A 16,717-nucleotide genomic window follows, 5' to 3' on the forward strand; every position below is an offset into this window, starting at 1 on the left:
TTTCATGTGAATTACCAATTTTAAATCAATTTTTTGAATCCAAACATGCTCATATAATTTTCATGCATTGTGAATCCAAACATTGTGAAATTTCTCAAGAGAAAGGTGGTGTTAAGCGAAACCTTTGATATTCAAATTTGATTCACCGATATTAAAACATAGTAAATGGAAATATATTGAATTGGTAGTATGCCAACAATATGAAAATGATGTTACATCTTTAAACTCGTACTCATAAAACAACTCCTCTCTTGCATGGAGATCTCTAAGAGATTGGATAACTATAAACCCTAACATATCAGTACGTAAAACATGCCATTCATCTTCAATCCAATGCTGTACTCTAGGGTCATACCCATACATAACATTTGTCTTATCCTTACAATTAATAGAGCTATGATGTATCCATCTACATTCCCATGCAACACATCTCCCACAATGCATTGCGTATCCTCTTTTGGTATAGCATTTGGATCTTCAAGGAGGCCATAGGTCCTAAACCTTGGAAGGTGAGAGCAAGGAGTAATCCAAACATTGTAATCATACATTTGGCTATTGTATATCAAAAGGTCTTTGTTCTCTTCTACATCCATATGTACAAACAAGCCATAACCTGCTTTTGAAATTGATAATTTCTTCAATTCAAATTAAACACCATTGAGCTTAAATACAGAAGCAATTGGTATCAAGAGATCTTGATCTCCCACAAGCCATTCATCTTAGGATCAAATTGAAGAATTGCTTTTTTCTTCAATTCTTCTGTCAAGTCATCAAACCCTGTGCAAGGATGATGAGTTATTGAATAGTTGGACAAAACTAAGAAGTAAAGGAAATTTAAAAAATGATGCATCACAAATAAGCAATTAATATGAGTACTAACCATTCTTAAAGATTTATTGCATGTGTAATCCAAGTGAATCTTGTAGTCTTGTTATGTAAACTTTGGCAAAAGTTCCTATGATATACAGTTGAAAGTAACCCAAGTTTAGGGCATACAAACAAGCTTGCACATCAGTCAAGGAATTTGGCTACTATCCTCTTCATGAGGTCTAATTCAGAAGAACCAAAGTAGCTGGGCTTGTTTTGAGCTCCTTTTGATGATTGTTCCTTATCTAGCTCACAAGCATCTCCACTTTGATTACTATGTTGGGCGATCTCTGTTAAGGATAAGGGGTAATCATGTATATATTCATGTTCATGTTCAATACAACATTCCCATAGCGCCAAAGCTACACGGCCACAACTCTCATGCTAGGTAAGGAGCTCCACTCGGAAAATGACCCGCAAAAGAAACTCCAAAGGCTGCCATGACTAGCAACTGCAAATAACACCATGACCACCACGACCAGTAGTTGCCAACACCTTGATGCAAGACACTCATAAATGACTCACTATGCCTTCTACTTCAATTTGCACAATGACACGAGTGGCTCACCTCCTCTATTAACAAACATCGATCAAACTCCCACACTCTAGGTGCTCAACACGCCTCAAGCAAGCCTCTAGCAACAACATGTAGCAAATGAGCAACCCATAATGCCATCAATGATGTCTTGCACACGGGGAGAAGAACTGCTCCAAAGCTCATGGGCAAAATGCCCACACAAAGAAACGGTGCCTCTAGCCTTGCCTACACGCCAATGACCGTGCCATCTTCCAGCTCCAGGTGTTCAACGAGCTTCTGACTCAAGCAATGGACTCTGTAAATCACATCATAGCCTCTTTCAAAAAAATAGCACCAACAAATTCCTCCAATGATTCTCTAGATCCATGATGTCGAGGCACTCACCTTCAACATGTAGTAGATGAACCTACAAGATCCATCTCTCAAGGCAACTTAGCCTTTAGCCTACACGCCTCCACAAAGCTCCTACAATGAAGCCTTGATCTAGACCAATGGAACTACAACATGCAAGCGCCTCTCCAACGACCTGGGATGCCACCACCAACTGACACTCACAGAGCACAGCAAGGCCGACCAAGCACCCCTACTACCTACACATAGGCAGTGACTCAAATGGCACACTAAGGTGATGGATGAATTTTTCTCATCACCTTGACAAAATATATTAGATTCCATCGATATCTTAGGGGATTTTGTGGAATCCTATCCTCACACAGTTGCCACATGGAAACCTTTGCCTCTTGTTACCGTGTCACCATCTTATCCTCCACGTCAACTATGCCACATCAATAAACACAATCTTATACAATGTCAGTGCCATGGTCGCAATCCACATCAATAGTGCTGCCAGCTGATTTGCATTCCAAAGGAGGGGTATTTTAATTCAACTTTTGGGAAAATTTTAAAAGGATTACAATAGCAAGAGGGGTTTTAAATTAAAATTTAGAAGAAAAACCATTAGTTCATAAGTGAAGATGGGTAGTTTTATTGGGGGGAAAGTTTTTATTAAGGGGATCCTCCTTGAATGCACACAATACATAGGTTTCTACCCCTCAAGATTGGTCCTTTTGTTTTGTCTCATCCTTAGGAGCTTTAAACTAGCTTAGTTGCCTTTCTATGTCTTCAAGTCCTAGAGTTTCCTTGTTTTCCTAAATCTTGTCATCAGCTTCTTGGTCATAAGGGCCTCAAAAGAATTTTAAATATTATTTAGAGGGCCCCTTTAGATCTTTATATTGTTGCATGCTTTTTTTAGTGTTTTTATCATGCTCAACTATCCTACTTTTGTCTTATCTTTTTTCTCCTTGGATTAGATCTTTGAGGTGGGGCTATCTCGTGAGCATATTTTGGCTTACCTTTCTTTTAAGGGAATTTTTTTACAATGTGTCTTGATTAATCACATGGGAAGCAAGATTTAGGCAAATTCTTATACAAAAATTGTTGCTCTTTAAAGACTTCTCCCTTTCTAGAAAGTTTGACTAGGGTTCTAGGAAATTCTTTTGCCAAGTCCATCTAGACACAAACCTAAGGATTACTTTGCATGGGATAGATGAATTGTCCTTTCTCTACCCCAAGGGATACCTCAAGCCCCCATAAATGGTGGCATCTTGATTGTAGAAAGATATAGGCAAGTCTAGGAGCTCCACCCAAATAGGTGTCCTCATAGACCTCTCATATTGTTAAGAGAGAAATCAAGGTAGCAACTGTCTAAATACAAAGGTTGGTTCCTTATCATCCATAGAATTTATTGTCTAATTTAAAGTAACCTTATAAAGAAAGCAAAAAATTTCCACTAGAAGATCTTTTTCTAAACTAGAAGGACCTCACCCATGACTCTAGGAAAGCTGCTAGGTGCCAAGATCCTTGGAAGTATCCTATGATCAGTGCATTGGTCTAATCTAGTCAATTGTGTCTTGATCCAAGCCTTTATCCAAGACCATAGAAACTAAAATAACTCTTAGATTTGGTACTATTGTTGCTCTAATTTGATTTCCATCTCTTGAAGTAAATGATGCAAGGTTGCATCCAATTGAAGTCTTTATCCAAGACCATAAATACTAATGTAACTCTTGGATTTGGAAGTGTTTTTCCTCTAATTTGATTTCCCTCTCCCAAAATAATTCATGGATTTGAAGATGATCCCTGTAGCTCCCCATGCATGACAATAAGATTTTATACCCTCTTTCGTTTTTCTTGCTTGAAACTTATGCAATTGGCATTTAATGTTGAGAAGGTGGGATTCAAAAGAAACTGCCAAAATTGCACTTACTATTGATGGGAAAATTTTCCCAATAGTAAAACTCAAAAAAAGGGATGGTCGACATTGCATTAATGAAGAACACATCTATGCACAGTGAGGTTTAGGGCTAAGGACTGTTCTCCATCCAAGTGTCACACTGGAACAACTACTTGATGCATGGGTGAAAGAGAAAGAAGACTTGAAACAAAGGGATTTCTAAAAGGCTGAGTATGAAGACCTTTCATACAAAGATAGAGTGGCCAAGCACCCAATGTTCACTTTCTCCCTCATAAATGAAGATACCTTTGCTATGTTCCTAACTCCATGCTACTAGACCCAATTATGGTCGGCACTTAATGCAATAGATGGACCTGACTACGCTGGCACCCACAGTGAATGAATGAAAATCCATCCAACTCTTACAAGGCCTGATGAGAAGTCAAATGCCTTATCCTATAGGGTTTAAAACAAGTTTAGGATTAATTGACAGGGCTACAAAAACTCATTTTTATTTTTTTTAATAAGAAAACACACACACACACACACACTTGTATTTTTTTTACTAGGGCATGTGTGTGCGTGTGAGTGTGTGCGTGTGTGTGTGTGCGCGTGTGCGTGCACATGCACATGCATGTGCGTGTGCATGTGCATGTGCATGTGCATGTGCATGTGCGTGTGCATGTGTGGGTGCATGTGGGTGCATGTGGGCATGTGTGTGTGTGTGTGTGTGTGTGTATCAATGGTGGATGTGTCATTGTAAGTATATGTCAATGAAGATTTGCCACTCATTGTGTTGAAGGATGACTCCATGAACTCAAGTGCTTGTTGTATCAAGCATACCATCAGTGGGAGTTGAGGGCCTTTTTTGGGTTCATTTTGCATCCTCTTTGAGAGACACAGGCTCATTGGATCTAACGGAATTCATTCTTACTTAGGATGTCAAAAGCTGGAATGGACTTTGCCAAAACAATCTATGCAAAGCCACACGACGTTGGATTTACAAACAACTCTATATCGTCACTTGGATTTACTAGTAGCTCTAAAAAAATTAAAGAGGACAACATGTGCATTATCTCACATCTGAAAGAGGCATTTGTGGATGAGCAGGTAGCTCCAAACCATTCATGGATTTATAGGTAGCTCCATATGAATGCATTTTGACCTTGAATTTAAAATCAACCCAGTGTGATGGTTTATAGGTACCTATGGACCAATTTATTTCAAATCTTGGATTTACAAGAGGATCCATGCCTTTGAAAGGGTTAGGCTCCCAATACCAATTCTTGTGCGTTATCACACATCAAAGGGAAAAATGTGCATTATTCGCGTATCGGGGAAGAAAAATGTGCATCGTATACACATTGGAAGTATGTTGAAAAGATATGTGCATCATTGTATGACTTAGAAGACTTGTGCATCAGTGTACATCTGAGGAGAATACATGTGCATTGATGGCACTTGAAGAGAGAGAACTGAGCACTAGAAAGGGTAAACTATGTGTGTCATGGCACAAGTTGTTGATGATGATGAACTTTTGCATTGTCCCATTAAGAGGAGAACCTATACATCATCACACCACTTATAGTAGGTTGGCATGTGCCCCATCACACATCAATGGAGGGAGGGAAATTCATGTGCCACACTTAATGGTAGGATCATGGGGATTGTCTTGTTGGAACTGGGGATCTTGGATCAAAATTTTGATTCTCAAATCTATTGAAAGATTGTCAGAAATTCATGGAACCATGCATCAACCACACATCTAAGGTGAAACTTATGCATCTACCATACATTTGTGAATTGTGCATCTAAGGAGAAACTTATGCATCTACCATACATTTGTGCATTGTGCATCTGCCACACATTGTGATGAGAAAGAAACTTGTGCATCTTCACACATCTTGGAGGAGGAGAAACCCGAGCATCGACAGCTCATGAGAGGAAGAATTTGAGTATGAATTGTACAACATGTTCTGAGTTCTCTTGTCTGTATGTCAAAGAAGAGAAAACCTATGCTCAATCTCACAACAAGGGAGAAAGAGGAGGAACCGAGCCTTGATCGCTAGTAGAAGGATGTAAATCATGTGTCTCATTGCACATATGTTGATGTTTGGATTCTTGGAACTAAAAATTTGTCAAATTTTTGAAAAGTATTGGAAGCCATGCATTACCATGTATAGAGAGAACATGGACATTGCCTGTAGCTCTGGAGGAAAACCATATGCATCCGTGCACAATAATAGAGAACAGTGTCTCGCAACCACTAGTCGGAGACAAAAAACACTTTCCTCGTAGCACATATTATGAAGAATCATGTATATCAATCTCACAAATTAGAACATCAAAATTCATGGATGCTGGTGTTGGATACTGTGCATCATTTGCACATTGGAAGACATGCACATCATTGCACATTTGAGGAGAAAACTCGTGCCTCAAATGCATAAAAAGTAGAGAACTAAGCGTCAATCACTTGCTAGAGAAGAAGAAATAGGTGCCTCTTTGCACATCATGAAGAATTATGTGCAGTGATTGCACAAAAGTACAATAGGATAGAACCAGCATCGATTGCTTGCTAGAAATCATGTGTTTTAAGTACACGATTTAGGGAGTCAAAATTTTGGAAACCCAAATTTACTAGTAATTGGAAAGTCAAAATTGCACCAGGGAGGGTAAATACAGTCAAATACCAAAACTAGTGGACTGACAGACTAACAATTTGACGATTGACGAAGGATGCACGCCATATGAATGACCGACCAATGGATATTTGAGCATGGAGTGCCGGACTAGCTCGTTAACGAGCATCCAAACAAACTAAGGAGGGAGAAAAAGAATCCAAGGGTTGTCTGATAATAAAAATATGTGCATTGCCACCTTGTAGAATAGGGAGACATGCAAGAATTACACAAGAGGGGAAAATTTTGAATTTACAAGTAGATCCATATCAGTTATGGGATTTATAGGTAGCTCTACACCAATTAAACATGTGCATCGGTGCACAATGGTAGATAAAATAATATGAGCATAGATCGCTCATTAACCAAAGCATTAAACACTTTTAGGTGGATAGGATAGAACCTCTACCATAGTGCACTTTTAGCAAAAAATAGAGTACTATACCACAACCTAAGAGAAATCTAAACACCAACTACTCATCTTTGCATAGCTGGATAGGGGGAAATTGTGCTTTAATGCATGTTAGAGAAAAATAGAGTTGGATTTACAAGCGGGTACATACCATTGTTGGGATTTATATGTAACTCTCGACCAAATGAACATGTGCCTAAACTACACATCAAAAAGGGAGTGCGAAATGACTACACATAACTTGGATAGAAGAAACCATGCCACACCTATATCTGTTGAATCTTGAAGTTGAAGGGTGGGACAAGATTGCCAAAACATTGGATACTGCCAAAAATATGGCTTTGGGTGGATATCTTATGAGCTGTAGTCTCGTTCTTGTCATTGATGCTGCATGTTGCATATCATTGTGTCATTGGATGTGAGAATTGGACACCGTGACATCGAAAACTAATTCAAAATGTGAAGATTGGAGATGCATTGTCTTTGTCATCCTCAAAAGTCTCTATGCTCAAAGAAGATCCTTGCTTCAATTTTTAGGAACTTAGTTTCGTTGAGGGCATTATCATTTGCATTACACAGGGATCTACTAGTAATACCACAATGGGTGCTAGCTGTTTGTCTTGGATGTGGATCTTCTAGTTAGTAAAGATGTGGGGGACCTAAAGGTTGTAAGTGCCTCTATGGAATTCTTATTCCTTCCTCAATTATGGTTCACTTCCTTTATACTTCCAACCCTTCAAAAGTCTGGATAATTGTTCTAAAGAATAGGGTATCAAAATCAAATCTATGAGGGGGCCTTCAGACATTTATGTTTCTTACATAGCCTTTGAGCTACTCATCCTATGTATCATAGAGGGAAATGCTTATCATTATGAGGGGAGCTATGAGATGAACACATTGTGAAGACTATGATAAAATTATGCAATTTCATGGTAATCTAGAACATCTTCCAAATTATGAGATTATTCCAATGCAAGAATAAGGGCACTCGATGAGGTCTCTTAGCTATGCTTGCCGCTATGATTCTACTACCTTTGTAGACCCTATGTCATATATCAGACCCAAAATCATGGCAATGCCCAGATTGTAGCATTTGTTGGTCTGTGGCTATAACTGCACCAATAACATCGTTGAATAGATGGCCTCTACTCGACCCCCATCACCCATTGTTTCAATGATGGCCTTTCTGCGACAACAATGCACCTTGTCTCATTAGTGTCTATCATTGGTTTGTATGGCCACGTGAGGACATCTAAATACTTTTTTGCATGATGTTCACTTGTTAGAGCTAGGGCTTTGGTGCAATGCTTCCTTATCTATCTTGAGAGCATGAGAATACTTCTGTTCTCAGATAGAAATCCCAAGACCCACCCTCAAAGACTCATTTGTATAGTATATTTCCCTATGGGTGTAATTTCCTACACTCTAATGTGCTACATGCCGACATGTTCTATCGGGATATGTTGAGGATGAAATAGGCATGCAACCTATACCTAATCTTGTTAAGCACAATTGTCATCGAGTGTTGCTATTGATCTAGAAGATGTATTGCTCAGTTTTGGACTTGGTAGATGGCTCTTATTTTGGCTAGATGACTTTGATTTATTCTCTGGACTTGCCAGATGACACCGACTTTGGCCTATAATCATCTTGAAAAAAGGATTCACCTTTCCATTTATGGTTGGCAGCAAAAGTCTAATCACTTGTGTGCCCAATAGACTATTCCTCTTGCAAGAGCATAGACACCAACTCCTCAAATATTAAGACATTAGATTCCATTTTGCCCTAAGTTTGATGATGCATGCAAAACTCTTGTATGAATTTGCCAAAGCCTTTCAAATAATGCGCACCAATGAATTGCTAGATATAACCTCGTCAACGCTACCCAACTCCTCTTTAAATTCATGATCTTTGGAAGGAAAATGTCCATACTGTATCTCCCTTACTCATATGTTTAGACTTTAATTTCTTGCATAGATAAGCAACTTGTGCTTCATTATGCACTTGATATAAAGTTACAAGCATATCCCAAGCATCTTTGGCTATCTTACATGACCAAATGTGAGGAATGATACTCCTCTTTACTGATAGGACAAGCAATGCATGTGCCTGTATGTCTCTAGGATCCCATTAATCCTAGTCTTCAAGGTGGGGAATATGCCCGACTCTTTCTTGTTTGATGGTTGCAAGTTTGCGGATAATAAAGATAAAGAAATGAATCAAGCTTACGAGAAGCTTTCATCGAGGGTTGATCCTCACAAATGCCTTCATTGATTTTTGATTGAGCTGCTCTCACTACTGCCTTCATGAATATTATGTTGCTCATCATTGTAGCATTACCTGTTAGTTGTGGGAGTCAAAAAGACTTTTAAAACATGTGTCCTTCTTTGTTGGCATATGCAAACCTCGACTGATTTGAAGATAGGTCAAATGATGGCACTGTTGCGTGGTTGGAGGAGCAATTGTTTCTTTTGAAGCGGATCCTCTAATTCTGCATAGCTTCTTGGGGGCATTGTACTCTTGCATGCCTTTATCAGGTCCTTCATTGCACTACTTGTCTTCATCATCATGAAAGAGAAGTTTTCTAGAAACCATTGTGGTCACCAAGTGTTGAGGACAAAATCCCTATTCCTAGATGAGTTTTAGAGTTTTAGAGCTTAGGATTGCAAATGTTGCCGAGATTGCGAACAAGATCTGTATGCTGTCTCGACAAGAGAGAATATCGTCCGCTTAGCCTTAGCTCAGAGAGCTTGGCTTTCACAAGTTACAATTTCTTGTTAGCAAGCCTAATGAATCTCGTTCATCTTGTACTCTTCTTCATGGCAAGAAGTTGTTCTCATACTTCCATTTACCCTCACCCTTCCAATGTTGGTGCAGGGTTTTCAACGTTCAAAACTCTGCTTTCTTTGTCGTATTATGATCCGAAGATAACAAGTTTCAACAGTCGGAGGCAAGGGTGAGGCTGAATGAAGGGACAAAGCCGAAGCCGAGCCGCCAGCAAAGTGTGGAATGAAGGCATATTTGCCAAAGTCAACATCGTCTTCACTAAACATTATGGCACCTACCCTCTGACGGGTGGATGTGGATGCCCCGTCAGGCGGAGTGTATATAAGGGAGTAAACAAGAGGCAGATAGTATCGTCCTTATTTCTATTGCAGATAGTGCGTGCTCGAGTTTGGCCGAAGAGGTTTTGCCAAGAGGCGGTTATACTTCGATTTGCCAAGAGCTACCTTGATACATAAATATTCTATCATTTGCCCGTCTTGAGTATTTCCATTCCATTCAATGTACTTTCGTTCCATTTGTTTCAAGCAATTTGTTAACTTATGATTCGATGTTTCGTCCATTCATTGCAAAACGCTCAGTTTCACATAGCCATCTGGAAAAGGTAATCTACCTTGCAACACCCAAAACTCGCACGCCCAAATAAACGAATCCACACATAACAAAGTCCCAAATAGATAAAATTGCACTACCAATTATGCATTGAGCTTTGACAAGTTCCCTTATTTCAGAAATAGACTCAGTTTATCAAAATCTCTTGCAACTCAAGTAACTATTGATGACAAGTTGCTTAATTTGTTTTAGTTTTTCTCCAAGCATAGAGTTTGATTTTTCTTCGTCTTTTTACAGGCATGCTCATAGCAACACTAGACTTTGAATTTTTGGTCTTACAACAGTTTTCTCTCACTTGTCGTATTCACTCCTACCTCATCTGGTAAGTTCAATTTACCAGGAGGTGTTGAAGATGTAAATTCCACTATGATGTGAATTGTCTAATAGTGTTCCTAAGTACAGTTATGTATATAATCACCGCTCCTCTCAACAAGCTCAATGAGAGGATGAACATCAAGAATCATTTCATGTAAAGTGTCTAGTAGTCTTCCTAAGCAGGTTATATATATAAATCCCACCTCACCACTTCTCTCAACAAGCTCGATGAGAGGATGAACGTCAAGCATCATTTGAAGCTTCACTTGACTCCTTGGTCAGGGCTCAAGTCAGAATGGAGACGCTTGTGGGGGGAGATTATATCTTACATGTTTATTACACTTCCAAAGGCAACTCATTTTAGCACACATCATGCTCCAACACACTTTCATCATCCTCTGACTGCCACCACACCTGCCTTCGCATCATTCCAGGCCAAAATTCCCCATAAGAGTAGACACTAGATGCATTAACTTTGCCCATAGTCTCAACAGATATACATTCCTTCCAGAAGACATGAAAGCAGTTTGCATCTCTAAGAAGAATAATGTTTCCACACTCATTCTGCACGGAGTGGCTTGTGGAAGAAGACTTTAGCCTGCATGTTTGTTATACTTATGAGGACAACTCATTTTAACACAAGTCGCAATCCAACAATTCTCATCATCCTCCGAGTACACGTAGATGCCTTTGCATCGCCCATTATCCCGATTCCCATCAGATTTCCTTCAAGAGAACATGGCAGCGGATGCACCTCTGAGAAAAAAAGTCTCCATCTTCGATTCATGTGCAGTGGTCATAAGGTCATCAGAAATTTCACTGTTGCACATAAGGTCTTCGATTCATGTGCACTGGTCATAAGGTCATCAGAAATTTCACTGTTGCATATTTGATTTATGTGCAGTGGCCACAAGAAAGCCTGTCAGAAATTTCTGGGAATCACTGCATTTCTCTTGCAGCGCAATTCCAACAACGTCAGTCTACAACCATAGTCTTGGCTTCTATGCTCTTCATTGCCTTGACCTTCTTCTCAATCTCATGAGAGCAGCTGCGTCCCCCCTCACAAATGCAGGCACAATTCCACCAAAGTCAATCTATAACCACAGCCCTGGCTTCCATGCTTTTCATTGCTTCAGCCATCATCCCGTCCTCCTGCGTAAGAGTGTCTGCATAGATGTTAGACATCAAGACATAAGCTGCAGCACTCTTTTCATCCAATCCCATTGCATGCTCAAAGGCGTGTCTTCCAAGCTCCACATTACCCCACTTTTGACAAGCGCCCAACACAGTAAGCCACACCACAAGATTACACATCTTCTCTGCCGTTGCTATCGCCTTGTCTAACTGGCCTGCACGGCCAAGGAGATCAACCATGCAAGTATGGTGCTCAATAGTTGGACTGATGCCAAAGTCTTTGCTCATGGACTCAAAATACTTCAGGCCAATATCCACTAGGCCCACATGACTGCAAACAGTAAGAACACTAAGGAATGTGACCCCACTTGGCTTTATGCTCTCTCTCATCCTCTCTAACATGTTAAAAACTACTTCACTTTCTCCTAGTTGGGCATATCCAGTGATCAGTGCAGTCCAGGAGACTACATCTCGTACTGAAAGCCTATCAAATACTTCCCATGCTTTTGCAAGTGAACCACACTTGGCATACATATCAACCAAGGCGTTGCCAACAATAGCATCTCTTTCCAGCCCCTCTTTTGCAATCTCAGCATGTATTTCCTGGCCCTTGTCTATGGCTCCTATGTTGCCGCAAGCTTTCAAGCTGCAAACCAACGTCACAGCATCTGGAGAGATACCCTCCAGTTGCATCTGTTCGAAACAGTCCTCCACCTCCTCAGCAAACCCAAGTTTGGTATATCCTGTGATTAGTGCATTCCACGAGACTACATCTCGCACTGGAAGCCTGTCAAAAACTTCCTGTGCTCTTGCAAGTAAGCCACATTTAGCATAAATATCAACCAAGGTGCTGCCAACAAAGGGATCCCTTTCAAACCCCTTTCTAGCAATCTCAGCATGTATTTCTTGGCCCTTGACTATCGCTCCAATGCTGCCACAAGCTTGCAAACTGCAAACATATGTGAGAGCATCTGGAGAGACATTCTCAAGTTGCATCTGTTCATAACAGTTCAGCGCTTCCCTGCCCTGCCCATGTTCAGCATATCCTGCAATTAGTGCATTACATGAGAGTACATTTTGAACGGGAAGCCTGTCAAATACTTCCCGTGCTTTTGCAAGGCAGCCACATTTGGCATACATATCAACCAATGTGGTGCCAACAAAAGGATCTTTTTCAAGCCCCTTTCTGGCAATCTCACTGTGTATTTCTCGGCCCTTGTCTATGGCTTGCACACTGCCACAGGCTCTCAAGCTGCAGACAAATGTGATAGCATCAGGAGGGACATTCTCCACTTGCATTTGTTCAAAACAGTTAAGCGCTTCCTCATTAAGCCCATGTTCAGCATACCCTGTGATCAGTGCATTCCAGGAGACTACCGCCCGGACTGGAAGCCTGTCAAACACTTCACATGCTTTTGCAAGCAAGCCACATTTGGCATACATGTTGACTACAGCGCTGCCAACAAAAGGATCTCTTTCCAACCCCTTCCTGTCAATTTCAGCATGTATTTCTTGGCCCTTGTCTATTGTTCCTGTACTTCCACAGGCTTTCAAGCTGCAAACAAAGGTGACAGTGTCTGGAGAGACACCATCCAGTTGCATCTGTTCAAAACAGTTCAAAGCTTCCTCACCAAGCCCGTGCTCTGCATATCCTGCGATTAGTACAGTCCATAAGACTACATCTCGAGCTGGAAGCCTGTCAAACACTTCCCGTGCTTTTGCAAGCAAGCCACATTTGGCATACATATCAACCAAGGACGTGCCCACACAAGGATCTCTTTCCAACCCCTTGCTGGCAATCTCAGCGTGTATTTCGTGGCCTCTTTCTGCATCATTTAACTTAGCACATGCCTTCAACAGGGCCAGAAACGTGTATTTGCTGGGATTTACACAATCCTCTTGCATTTTCTGGTACAGGTAGACGGCATGGGTTGATTCCCCCCATTCAATACAACCAGTGATGAGAGAAGTCCAAGAAAACTCATTCCGCTCAACCAACCTATCGAATACCTGCTGAGCATCCCACATAGTTCCACATTGCACCAACATTGGGATGAGGTAGTTTCCGAGAGATCTATGAGCTTCCAGCCCATTTGCACAGATATAAGCATGCAAATGCTTGGCACACGATAGAATTTTCTTTGTTCTGCACTTTTGCAAGATGCATATAAGGTTCTCAATAGAAGGGAACTCATGAATCTGCTCCAAAGAAGTGATTGCCTCCTGTAAGCTCAGACTCTCCAAGCCAGTATGTTTTCGTAGTTCTTGTGCTTTCGATGCATCTTCCTGTACTCCAAACCTAAAGCCAGCGTTGCAATTATTGTCACACCCTGCTAGCTCCTCCACGAAGACAAAGTCTTCATACTTTGACCCGGCCTGACTAATAAATGCTTTGGCCCCGTGAATTCCCTTGCTTTGGAAATGCTTTTCAACCCACTGATGCTTTTTGGTAGTTTCATGCTCAAAATCTGGAGCCGTGGGGTTTGTCTGTTATGACTCACAGCAGATTTGTCAGACCAGACATATGACTGAATATTTCTACAGCTCTATCTGTGCAAATCACTATGTCCAGACCCCTGGCACACTTACTGTGCTCTGTCGGATTTTCCACCAATGGGAGGGATCCGTCAAGTACTCCTGCCGTAAGCGCTCGGTATTGGAGGTACCTGCCAAGCATGAATACGATGAAAACCAATCGAGAAGTGGTATTGGTGCCTCAGAATTTGAGTACCTGAACTGGAACTTTTGAGAGAACTCCGAGTGGAGCCAGCCGAAAGATCCTCCACCACGGTTCCATTGCCTTTCTGAAAAGCCATTGGAGGCGGGGGGCAGAGACAGCCATGCGAGGTCTGCATAATTTTGTGGCTGCAGCTATGAGATGCAGACGTAGGGGTTACGCTCCATCGCCAAATGTTCGAGTGATTTGTACATAGTTATATGCAAATGTAGGAGATTTTTTTTATTTTTTATTTAATAAGAATTTATTACATTTTAAAAGAGAGAAACAGCCAGCATAACAAGTTGAATTACAATCATAAGGCCTGCCGTTAAGGGTTTCTAGAGCAAATTTCTATTATCATTTCTAGTTTTAACAACAGTGTTGTGTGTAATCCTGCAATATTCTTTGGATCTGTTGGTATAGCAATTTTTTTTGCACATGTTTTGTGTTTTTTGTCAATAGCATGAAGAACATGTGGTTGATTATTCAGCAATTCAAATACTTGCTTGTTGTGGAAATGCAAATCGATGTGATCAATGTTTGTTAACTCCCAAGAAGCAATTACTTGATATGAAGTACGTTCAGGAATAGCATAATTTCTAGGAGCACCAAAGAATAATTTTGGAAATGCAAGCTCTTCACAATGTTTGTCTTTGAAGATACTCAATGGGGAGAATCCTTCTAAAGGAGCAATTGCAATGGTTTGGTTTTCAAAATCAACAACTTGTTGACTTGTGTATATCCCATGAACTAAAGTATCAGTTTGACTATCTTCGTCAATTGTGTCAATATAGTCATCATCTTTGTTTTCATTTCGTAACTCTTCCTCTTGTACAAATTTTACATGGTCTTCCCAAAGAGTATTTATTGTGACATTGTATTGCATGTACAAAGTGCTTTGTAATAATTCTTTTAGCACAAGCATTGTAAACATAGGACGAACAATGCCACTCATGTAGTTGTGTTTAAATGAAATTTTCCGCTTGATTGCAACTGCAACTATGTCATTTTCGTGGAGAAACTTGGGGAACACTCGTTGTGCACAGTCTATGTCTACAAACATATTTACGATACTACCATGTAGACCGTATTGGCCCTCATAGGTCAACTCTCTAATTTGGGCAAATGGAATCCTAATTGAAACTAGGCGTGCTTCAACATTATTAAGTTTTGATGTGTAGTTTGTTTTACAAGACATCTTCATATTTTTTGAACATAGCAACGGTACTTTATTATTGTTGATGTATTTGTAGCAAATAGAACAAAGATAATGATTTGGAGAGAGAATTCTGTACATTGATACTATTTGTTTTAAAGAAAATATTGTGTTTTTCTTTTACTTTTTGCAATTTATATTTAAATTTAATGATCCACAAGAAGTGCATGCGTGGCTAGGAGTGTCTAATATTTTATAATTATTTTCTTTCCCAACTTTATTCCATCATAACATATCAAAGTGAAAGATGTGCCAAACATGGTATGAAAACGTTCAAGTATATCTACAATGAGTGCACACGAAGTTGTTGAGTTTTCTACTAAGCCTTGTATGATTTGCTTTGTTATGACTACATCGTTATTGTGCATACTCAAGTTGTGCCATGGTGTATTCTTTGGTGTAGAAGTAAAGCAAATGTTGTCATTGAGAAGAATTAGTAACTCTTCATAACTTAGAGAAGGGTAGAATTGGAGAAGGCAAGTAAGTGTTTTTTTGTTCATTGGGTTATTACATGTAAAATCTTCATTTATCGTTAGTTGCTTTTGTTGAAGGCATTCGAGGAGATTCATGCTGATGTAACAAAAAATGTAAGCAAAGATAAGTTTTCCAATTTCAATTAAAAGATAAGGTTTTCAATTTCAATTAAAAGATTTACAAATGCCAATATTATTTAAATTGAAAACAATTCAAGCTTAGTGTTTGCCAACAATACATAATATATTGCAACACTACATAATAAAAACATTTTTATATCCAATAATTATTCAATGAGAATCAATGTAGATCACTTTAGACTGTTGTTTTTTGAATGGATCATTCTTCTTGACACAACGGCTCATGTGCAAATGCTTGTTTGCACGTTGTACATGAGATGTGATAGTACATTTAAAATTCACCTTCTCCAGTTTCTCTCGCATAAGCATTTTCACTGAATACAAGAAAATAAAAGAACAACTAATCACGTGCCTTTATTTTAAAAATATGCAAAATAAAAATGATTGTTACCTTGGGCATATGCCTCTTGTGCCACCTCTTGGAAAGAATTCTTAAGAGAGCGTCGTGGTGTCTTCTTAATTGGGGAATTCTTCAACAAATTTTCTTCAAGGGGTCTACTTGGGGATGCAAGTAGAAATGCGTTCGCTTTAGGAGAAGGCGGGGATGATGTTTTCTCCACGTACGAGCATGTGGATATCGCTATCCCCGCTG

At 39.9% G+C, this 16,717-nt stretch overlaps 1 protein-coding gene across 1 annotated transcript; it reads right to left on the bottom strand.

Moving 5' to 3' along the window:
- Positions 1 to 10,306: 10,306 nt before the first annotated feature.
- Positions 10,307 to 14,482, bottom strand: LOC147883412 (pentatricopeptide repeat-containing protein At5g27110-like). Its single transcript, XM_087399381.1, has 3 exons — positions 14,308 to 14,482; positions 14,166 to 14,242; positions 10,307 to 14,063 (listed from the first exon to the last, which is right to left on the bottom strand). Exons 1-3 carry the CDS (start codon positions 14,429 to 14,431, stop codon positions 11,532 to 11,534), a joined length of 2,733 nt encoding a protein of 910 aa, XP_087255507.1. The 5' UTR covers positions 14,432 to 14,482; the 3' UTR covers positions 10,307 to 11,531.
- Positions 14,483 to 16,717: the final 2,235 nt, after the last annotated feature.

Source organism: Dipteris shenzhenensis, chromosome 28 (assembly GCF_047967505.1).
Source record: "Dipteris shenzhenensis isolate YYH24624 ecotype China chromosome 28, Dip_SZ_1.0, whole genome shotgun sequence".
Taxonomy (NCBI): Eukaryota; Viridiplantae; Streptophyta; class Polypodiopsida; order Gleicheniales; family Dipteridaceae; genus Dipteris; species Dipteris shenzhenensis.

What these genes read in the sequence shown, in the direction of transcription:
- LOC147883412 (XM_087399381.1), bottom strand. Translation starts at nt 14,431, where the DNA reads ATGCAGACCTCGCATGGCTGTCTCTGCCCCCCGCCTCCAATGGCTTTT. An exon ending in TCTCAAAAGTTCCAGTTCAG is followed by an intron (nt 14,243 to 14,307) that starts GTACTCAAATTC and finishes CATGCTTGGCAG; the next exon opens with GTACCTCCAATACCGAGCGC. An exon ending in GGAAAATCCGACAGAGCACA is followed by an intron (nt 14,064 to 14,165) that starts GTAAGTGTGCCA and finishes GAGTCATAACAG; the next exon opens with ACAAACCCCACGGCTCCAGA.